General features: G+C 41.1%; 1 protein-coding gene across 2 annotated transcripts in view; it reads right to left on the bottom strand.

The window, feature by feature from the left end:
• Window positions 1-554: 554 nt before the first annotated feature.
• Window positions 555-9,872, bottom strand: part of ABCB7 (ATP binding cassette subfamily B member 7) — a 173,412-nt gene continuing 164,094 nt past the window's right edge. For both annotated transcript variants that reach the window (XM_040406048.1, XM_040406049.1), the window contains exons 14-16: window positions 7,910-8,013; window positions 4,684-4,791; window positions 555-1,667 (exon numbers count right to left, since the gene is read on the bottom strand). In XM_040406048.1, coding sequence (XP_040261982.1) covers window positions 1,449-1,667; window positions 4,684-4,791; window positions 7,910-8,013 — 431 coding nt within the window. In that variant the 3' untranslated portion in view covers window positions 555-1,448. The remainder of the gene's footprint in view (window positions 1,668-4,683; window positions 4,792-7,909; window positions 8,014-9,872) is intronic.

The following is a 9,872-nucleotide window of genomic DNA, read 5'->3' as shown; positions in this document are numbered from 1 at the left end:
TGCATTTACTCCCAGCCGCTTGGACTTCTGCTGTCTATATTCCCATATTATATTGGCTACTAGTTGTAGACCTTTAATTAAAAAGGTTGTCCAGCCTTTTTTGAGTGATGATCTATCCTCAGGATATACTATCACTAGCTGATTGGCAGGGATCCGGCACCCCGCTGATCGATCAGCAATTCGATGTAGCTTTGTTGCCAGAAGTCAGAGCTGGAGCATTGTCAACACTGTAAGGGAGGGACCCCCATCACTGATCAGCTAGGATAAGCCATCACTTAGAAAAAGGCTGGAAAACCCTTTAAACTCAGGCCCTTCGGCTACAATATGATAAGAAGACATGAAAATATTCAATATACTTCAAATGCTGCAAAATAAATGCATGTGCTTTCAGGACTAAGGAGATGTACTTCCTTAAATACAAAGAAAACTGTGCTTAAGAAGCTTGACACACATGATCAGAGAAGATATCCAACAGAATTGGCAAACTCATTAAAAAGGACTTTGTGGGTCCATAAATCTTTGCAAGTGAATAAACAGGAAAGTACTTTTTCAGAGATCTTCAAATAGTTCTTTTTATGAAAAAATACAGGCTTTAATTGCTTGAGGAAACCCATTTACAGAATACCAGTGATTATTACTGTACATCTGTCCAACATGGATACGCTGGACTCGTTACCTTAAAATGAATGTCCACATTTTAACATTATGTAGTCTTTAGGTCCAAAATGATATACTGACTAATTCATAGTATATCAAATCTCCTGCACAGACACTAAAGAGGTCTTCCACCCCACTCATCAGCTGTTTGCATAAGCCGCTGGTGCCAGAAACATATGGAAGCTGCTCTGGAGTACATCAGCTTGGTCACTACACAGTGGATGGAGCCTTCTACTTCTGATTCCATCCATTGTTATGTTTCTGGCACCAGTGGCTACCACAAATAGTTGATGTGTGGGGGTGCCAGGTGTCTGACCACAACTGATCTGATACTGAGGACCAATCTGGAAGATAGGTCAAGGTGAAAAACACCTTTTAAGTTAAATTACATTATTTTCTTTAAAGCAGTTCTGGCATATTGAATATATTGACCTCTCTGTGAGCACCACTGGATTGAGAAGATATTAATATATCCTCCAGCTTTAAAAACATGATGCCCACAGATGGGATGGCATGTCTGATCAGATCGACTATTTATAAATTGACGCAGAATTACACAAAATGAGTTGAGCTGTACCCGGTTCACTCCATGGTAATGGGTAAACTGGAAGAAACATTTTAAAATAATTTTAGAAGATGATGTAAAGAAAAAACTCCAGAGGATCTCTGCGCAAAGAACGATTAGAAAATTGCACAACCAGGATATGGAATAGAAGTCAATTATTAAATCGGCATTTCTAGATTTGGACCATAAGCCCCTTTGCGAGTCCTCCACCTAGCGGCAGTGACCCTCAGCAGGAGCAGTTGCCACATCCTTTAACACTATTGATGATCTCTTCTTGTAGCTTCCTCCTTTCCTCCTCTTTGGATGACAGCTGACTACTCTTCTCAGTCTTCTGACCGTTGGTACTGTTCAGGACCCTGCTGCCCTGTGTGTGCCAAAGTTCTGAATACAAGCTTCCAGGATTTTCCAGGAGTCCAAAATGTGTACCTCGTTCCGCTACTTTACCCTGCCAAGAAGAGCACACACAAGTGATTGATGAGACGGGGTCATTCTATACAAAGTCTGAAACATGAACAGAGGCATACTGCAGGATCAGACTCCTCAGTAGGAAGAAGTGCTAGCTTCAGTGCTGCAGTCACAAAAATGAGATGTCACATTTCTAAAGCAACACAGTCAGAAAAGCATTTCAGCTCACCCTTTTTTCAGGCACAAACATCCGTATTCATAGAGCAAGGAAAGTCCATATATAATGCCAAATCCAGCATGTAAAGGTGTGAAAATCTTAGGTTATGACTAAGACTACATGCCGAAACGCGTCAACCTGACACAAAGCTGTCTTGTTTCATCATCATTTAATTAGGCTGTAATAGACATATTTTTACACCTTTATGTGCTTAATTTGGCATTACATATATCAAATTTCTACATACAGTAGGTAAGGATGAAGAGCATCAAGTAAACCATGCAATATCCCATCAAAAAACAAGAATGAAGAATAGAGGTAAAATCGTCTTATGCCATGCTCACATTTGCTAAAATACCACTCAAACCCTCTGCTAACAATGTTTAGCACAAACCTTTCCTTTTTAATTTAATCTGTAGGTCGAGTCATTTATCTAGCGGTCAGACTGCTAATATTCGTTTCTAAAACTAATGGTGATAAAATGCGATCTATAGAGGACGTGACATTTCCTGCATTCCTACGATAGGCTTGTCGGGGGTGTAGAGTGAAATTCCTCAGTGTTGTTGTGAGCGCCAGTGTCCGATCGCGTTGTCTTCTTATAGGGCAAATGTGAATGCCATGCCAGCGGGGAACCATGTAGAGCAGCAGGGCAGTGAATCTAAAACTAGCTGCACTGAACTCACAGATAGAAGAGAGATGCAATCTTGCATATGCTAGACACTGATCACTGGATCACCTGTCTCTGCACCGAAGCCTCGCCTCAATGTAACCCTGGAGAAAGAAAAAGGCTCCAGGACGCAATCCATACGTAGACGAGAAAGCGGAGCTGACTGCGTTGGGCTGAGGAGCGGCATGATTCCAGTATGATCATAACTAGTCAGTGGTTACACATATCCATATGGTAAATATGAAGGATTCTAACAAAGTTAGACATAAATATGTGACCACCTCCGGCACTCTCCCTCTTATTATTACAGGCATAAATCACAATAATGCTGATGCTGGCTGGACGTAATAGATTTATAATAAAGCATCCACTGTAATGAATGATTTTACATATATTACAATACTGTAGATGACCGAGAATACAGCAGCTCATGCACAGTGGCTTGGACATCCTGTAAAATACAATATGGTTCCATTTTAGCTACGTAACGGTCAGGTGATCACATATAACAGGCCATGGGTCAAATAAACAGATAGTAATGGACATACTTTCTATCTGTTCATGGCAGCCCACTGATATGGTCACTGGCTCCAGGGGTCCCTACAGTTGAGGAGCGCAAGTGTTTCCTCTGAGATTCTCCTCTATACTACTGCTACTATGGTGCACATTGTACGACTGTGCCTCACCAAGGCTTAGGCATGCTAGGTTCTGTGGTAGAATGGACTACAACGCACAGGATTCAGGTTGTATGCTGCTACATTAAGTAGAGTTGTCAACCCCTAAACTACAGTATGGTTACATGATCACTAGTCATTGACCACATCGGGGTTAAAAAACAAAGAGCCATTTGTCTTTCCGAAGAGCCACAGCTTTGCTCATAAAAACACAAGCAGATCTGAGCCAGTGCATCTGCTTCATGAAATATTTGGCTACCAGTGAGCAAAAATGGCCACTAAACAGATTGGAAGTAGGAAGAGGCATCTGTACACCAATTAACCCATTGTTGCTAGGAGGGTGTAGTACATATGCTTATAAAATGGGGTCATGAAACTGTTTTGTCTTTTATTGTACAATGTATCCTAGGTTCACTACTACAGAGCTTAAAGGGGTATTCCATTTAAATAAGGTTATCCCCTTAAGCTGTGGATAGAGGATAACTATTAGATCGGTGAGGGTTCAACCACTGGGACCATCACCGATCAAGAGTACAGGAAGCCCATGCCCCGTGGGTTTCCCATAAAATCAATGGGGTGACTGGTTAAGAATGGAATGTGCTGCTCCATTCATTTGTTATGGGACTGCCAGAGGCAAATTCGGCAGTCCCATAGAGAATGAATGGAGCAGCACACCGCATGCTGAACCAGCTGCTGGAGGTCCAGTGGTCAGACCTCCACAGATCCAATAGGTATCCCCTATCCATAGGAGAAAACCTGATATCGCCGGAATACCCCTTTAACATGGCCAACTGTCCAGTCCAAGCACCAGCCAGGAAAATGAACCCAACTTAGCTATAGAATCCAATCTAAAATAATGCACATGCTCGTCTAGTGGCACAGGGCTTCATTTGTCAGTAGTTTGCATAAGAGTTTTCCCACTATAAACATTTATAGCATTTCCACAGGATGCACCATAAATGTCTAATAGGTGGTTCCCATCGATCAGGAGAAGGGGGTATCCTGACTGCTGTTTTGCCTTGTGAGGTGCACTTCTCATCCAGGCAGAGGAACGGTGAGGAATTACTATGGGAGTTACTGAAGCATGTATGCCTCTCCATTCATGTTGTGACTGCATGTTGCAGCAGCCTTGCCAGGCAAGAAGAGGGTCAAAGAACTCCAGATCTTCTGATATGTGGGGTCCCCAAAGTTGTAGAGTGCCACCTATCAGACATTAATGGCATATACTATAGATATTCTATGTAGGTCTATGGTGGAAAGTAGATGTAAGACTATCCTCACCTAAAAAGTTGTTAAAATGAGCAAATCCTTAGTTGTTCTCAGTATGTGCAAAAGCCGGGCAACATGTGTATTCATCAATATGGCTCCCTCCAGCTTTCCCGCAACCAATGTGAGTACAAACTTATCATATTACAAACATGTGATACATAAAAGTGGGCAGAATAATGGGTATATGATATTTCGGTATTAGCAGTCACTACATATGTAATAAACTAACCTTGTCCAGTACAATAATTTCGTCTGCATCAACTATGGTGGACAGCCGATGAGCAATGAACACTGATGTCCTGTGCTTCACGATATCACGCATTGAGCTGAGAATATTCTGTAGGGTGTAAACACATCAATGGTGAAAGTTTAGAAGGAATAGTTTATTTTTGCACTGGAATGGAAACAAAATATTAAATATTTTTAAAGACTATAGACACCTTTGGGGGCAATCTTTTTTTTATTTTATTATTATTGCATTGTACTAATTTTGAGCTAAAAATAATTTTTTTAAATTGTTCTTTACTGAAAATTTGGAACCACTGTCTTTGTGCAGCCTTAAGTTTACCTAGTAGCAGAATCTGTTCCTTCTTACTGATAAGAATGTGGCTTAAAGAAGTGTTTCACCTTTCAACAATTTAGAAATAAGGTGAAAGTAAAAAGGACTCTCACAGCTAGAAAAACAGGACAGAATAGATCAATATATATATATATATATATATATATATATATATATATATATATATATAAAAAAGACCAATTGAAAAAATGATTTTAGCCCAAAATGAGTAAAATTCAATCACAAAAAATTGCCCCAGAAGGTGTACAGCCTTTAAGCAAGTGGTACAGGAACAGAGGATGATCAATTCCATGGTGCAAACTTGCCACAGGGCAATGTACGCCGAATGAACAGGTACACAATAACATCACACCCTACATTAACTAGTGTAAGACTGGGAAATAAACCAGTCTGAAAAATAAAAAGCAGACACAAAAAAGCCCCCTGCCCCTCCACAGAGAAGGAGGGAACATGGAGAGGTGGCTGCACATGTGTATGGTTATTTTCATGACAGCTCATGTAACGCGCATTTGTTGCCATAACTTCCATAAACTACAATGGGGATAGCTGTGTTCATGCACGGACACCTTGGTTCTTCTCTGGACTATTGAACAAAGGAGCTGGAGATCCCCATTTTTCTGATAGATGGAAGATTCTGAGGTGGAACTCAATCTATCAGGTACTGATGGTATATACTGTCGATAGGAGTACTTTATAGCCCCCCCTCTTTGAACTAGTCCAATTTGACAATGTAGACCTCAAATCAGTCAAACTGCGCACCCCTAGACTATATTAAAGTGTGACTGTCATTCTTTTTTTTTTATTTGTGTAATGTATAGGGGCAGTGATACTAAACATTTTTGTAATATACTTTAATTACTGAAATCGTACATTTCTATTAGAAAAATAGCTGTAAAGTGGCCCACTTTGAGCCTTAGCATCGCTCCTCTGTCTTCTGTTTGCATAACTGTGGAGACTTGCTCAACACTGACTGTTATGTATACAGAAGAGCACTACGGAGTGCTTCTGTGGGGTTTCTGTCCGTGCGTGCATGCACTACTTTTTTGCGCTGCGGACGGACTACAGACCCATTAAAGTTGAATGTCTGCGGAATCCGAATGGATGTTGCTTGTGCATTAAGGACCGCAAATTGCGTTCCCCAATGCATGGAACGACTGATCAATGGCCATGTGCAAGGGGCCTTAGTAGTAGATTTTCTGTGGACTTATAACAAACTTGTATCATTAGGCGACTTATAACAAAGTCGTATCAGTATTTTATTATTGTTCTTCCTGCCATGTATTTCTATCCACAGGGACTCCACAGTAAAATGCCAGTAAAACTACAATCCAATGCTGTACAGACAATCAATATAGACAATTTTTAAACTGTAACCCTTCCCACAGAAATATAATTTTTTTTCCCCCTTTATGTGTGCATAAGCCCTTAGAAGCAGAGACCTGGGTCACTATGCAGGATCTACAAGTTGAGCTTTTGTGTCTGCTGAGCTGGTATGGAGTGGGTCAAAAAAGTTGCTTTGCTTGCTTTTTCTTTAATTTACTTTGTCATTACATCATTGATCATAGATATTCAACAGCGACCTTTTTTTTGTTTTGTTAATACCACCCCCTTCCCCCCCCCCCCCCCCCCCCTTCAAATGCTCAGGGACATTAAAGCCAGAACCTGCATACAGCATCCTGTGTCTGCTTCTTGGACCCATGTGAGTATGACTCGGTGAGGTACAATGGTTGGGTGGAAGTGCAAGTTAATTAATAAAAAGGAGCATAGTCCAGATAGCGAAGAGTTAATTTTATAAGAGTGAAATTTCCTTTCCTTAGAGAAATCAAATCAACCAAAGGCGCTGTGACACTTATCAAATTAGCGGATGAGTGACAGCTGTAAGGAAAAACACAGCGAAAAGTATCTGTCACGTGTTTCATTATTTTAAAACCTCTGATGTGTGACTACAGTAACCAGATGTTTTACACGGCTTTAAATCTAATTTATTTCTATTCAGAAAGCCACCAATATCCTGCGAGGTAAACATATGCCGAGTGTGTATTTAGATGCAGAGACAATACCTGAAGAAGAGCAACCCCATCGATAGAAGAAGCAAACGCTATGCCGTGTGGAAATGGCTGAAGGTAATGCCTGGTAGTAACTGGAGCTATCATGGCTTCTCTGTGTAAAAAATTCTCTTCAACTGTGAAGCTACCAAGATGGCTGACCAAAAGCTCACATTCCTCAGACTTCCCACCTTAAACCTAACATGGCTTTTAAGGTCAGCTCCAAGTCCTCTCATAAGGTAATGTGGATGGATTCACCATTAAAGGGGTTGACAAGCCAGTAATGAGAAGCATAAAAATAAGCAAAAAAAGTCATACTTCACCAATCACCTGCCGTTTCCTACTTCCTGGTCCCTCTGGACACACAGGAAATGACTGCACAGCCAATCACTGACTGAGGCGTGTCACCTTTGTAGGCAGTGCCTGGCTAACTAGTCATTTCCTGGACCAGGAGGTAGAGACCAGTGGGGACCCAGGAGGCGCCGGAGCACTGGTTAAGTGAGTAGAACTTCTTCTGTGTATTTGCATGCCTCTCTGACCGCCCTCTCTTTTTTTTTTTTTTAAAGAAACCTTGTTGAAGCTCTTCACCTGACAGCTTTTTTTAAAAAAAAAAAAAAAAATGAAACCATGGATAGATGTTAGCTCAAAGTTTTTCCAAATTTTGATGTGCTCCTTGTAGAAAAAAGACAATGCAAACAATATCTGTACAACAAAACCTCAAATGCAGCTAGAAAAAGATGCAACAAAGACTGTGTGACCTATTGTGAATGAGAATACAAAATGTCACTTCTGGATAATGAATTATAGTAATAAAAGAAAGCCAAATGTACCTCCTCTGTAATGGAATCCAAGGAAGAAGTGGCTTCATCATAAAGAATAATGGGTGGGTTCTTCAACATTGCTCTGGCAATTGCTACCCGCTGCTTCTCCCCACCTGCACAAGAGGACCATTGTCAGATTCTACTTTCCAGTCATACGCCTATGGTTTTACGTATAATGCATTGTCACCTCTCCTGACCAGTCTGTTTTAGTATCTACTTGTGTCCCCATGCAGTAATGCTTCTGGGGCATGTATTCTTAGGACTCTATGTTGTGCCGTTCCTTTATTATTCTGACTAGACGTTGATGAATGAATCGCCAGCAGCCTGCACTAAAAGGGGGAGGGTCCCTGCAGTGTCAGACACTGGCACTACTCATTGGATTGTGTTAAACCTTGCAGCGTCACCCCCCAGCTTGTAACCCTGAGTTGCCAATTAATTGTAAACTTTTAGAAGGGATAACAGAGGGATGGTACAACATAGTTATATTAAAAGAATGGTTATTACATGGAGGATGCAAATAGATTCTGAGGGTCCATTCACACGTCCGCAAAATGGGTCCACATCCATTCCACAATTGTGCTGAACGGGTGAGCACCCAATTATTTTCAATGGGCAAAAGAGGCGGACAGCTGTCCTCACTGCCACAAGCTGAAAGAGGCACAGAAGGTAGAGCAAAACGTTTTTTTACCCCTATGCACGGCGCCACCATCCCTTGGATCAGCAATATATACAGAAGATAAAAGTAATTTGTTTTTTCAGATAAATTCAGAGTTTTTTTGTGTGTTTAAAATTCAAATTACAAGTTACTGGCATATATATTCTCATCGGTTCAGGTAGTGGTTATGATGTCATGTAAAATATATATTAGATATACTATATATATTAAAAATGCTGTATATATTAAAAACAATTTTCAATTTTCACTCACTTCACCCAGGAGGTACCGGATGGGATAATCACAAAACACCCACCGGATCACCTCCTGCGCCTGGGTCGCCTATAAGATCCCACGGAATGACAGCAGTCCAGTCGAGCTTCTTGTCAATCGACTTTTATTCAAACCACAGGGTAGGGTGAAGGTATCTTGCTCTACGCGTTTCGGGGTATACAGGACCCCTTCATCAGGAGCATATGATATGCTCCTGATGAAGGGGTCCTGTATACCCCGAAACGCGTAGAGCAAGATACCTTCACCCTACCCTGTGGTTTGAATAAAAGTCGATTGACAAGAAGCTCGACTGGACTGCTGTCATTCCGTGGGATCTTATAGGCGACCCAGGCGCAGGAGGTGATCCGGTGGGTGTTTTGTGATTATCCCATCCGGTACCTCCTGGGTGAAGTGAGTGAAAATTGTTTTTAATATATACAGCATTTTTAATATATATAGTATATCTAATATATATTTTACATGACATCATAACCACTACCTGAACCGATGAGAATATATATGCCAGTAACTTGTAATTTGAATTTTAAACACACAAAAAAACTCTGAATTTATCTGAAAAAACAAATTACTTTTATCTTCTGTATATATTGCTGATCCAAGGGATGGTGGCGCCGTGCATAGGGGTAAAAAAACGTTTTGCTCTACCTTCTGTGCCTATATCCTCTCCATTAGGGGACCTCCCCTGATGGTTTGTTTACCCCTGGCTGCCTAATATCCCTACAATATCAAAAATACTGAAATATATAACATCTCTTTGTATATCCAACATATACTGTGTCTGTATATCCAAATACAAACACAGTTTTCAAATCCTTCCTCTGGCGCCCCGCTGGAAACTCTCAAAACTTCCCTTGGGAAGAATAGAGATTAACCCCCCCTCCTTTTTTCTCTCCTCTTCTCCACAAGCTGAAAGAGCCATGGTGCACTGGAACAGACATGGCCCTGAGGGCAGTCTCTTGTTTAGGACTACCTTCTACGAGCCAGAGTGGAGAGGGGGTAGTGCATACTAACTAACCATCTATG

The sequence above is a fragment of the Bufo bufo genome, chromosome 8 (genome assembly GCF_905171765.1).
Source record: "Bufo bufo chromosome 8, aBufBuf1.1, whole genome shotgun sequence".
Lineage (NCBI taxonomy): Eukaryota > Metazoa > Chordata > Amphibia > Anura > Bufonidae > Bufo > Bufo bufo.
The sequence above is the reverse complement of the archived record's forward strand: the minus strand, read 5'-3'. Positions and strand labels throughout refer to the sequence as shown.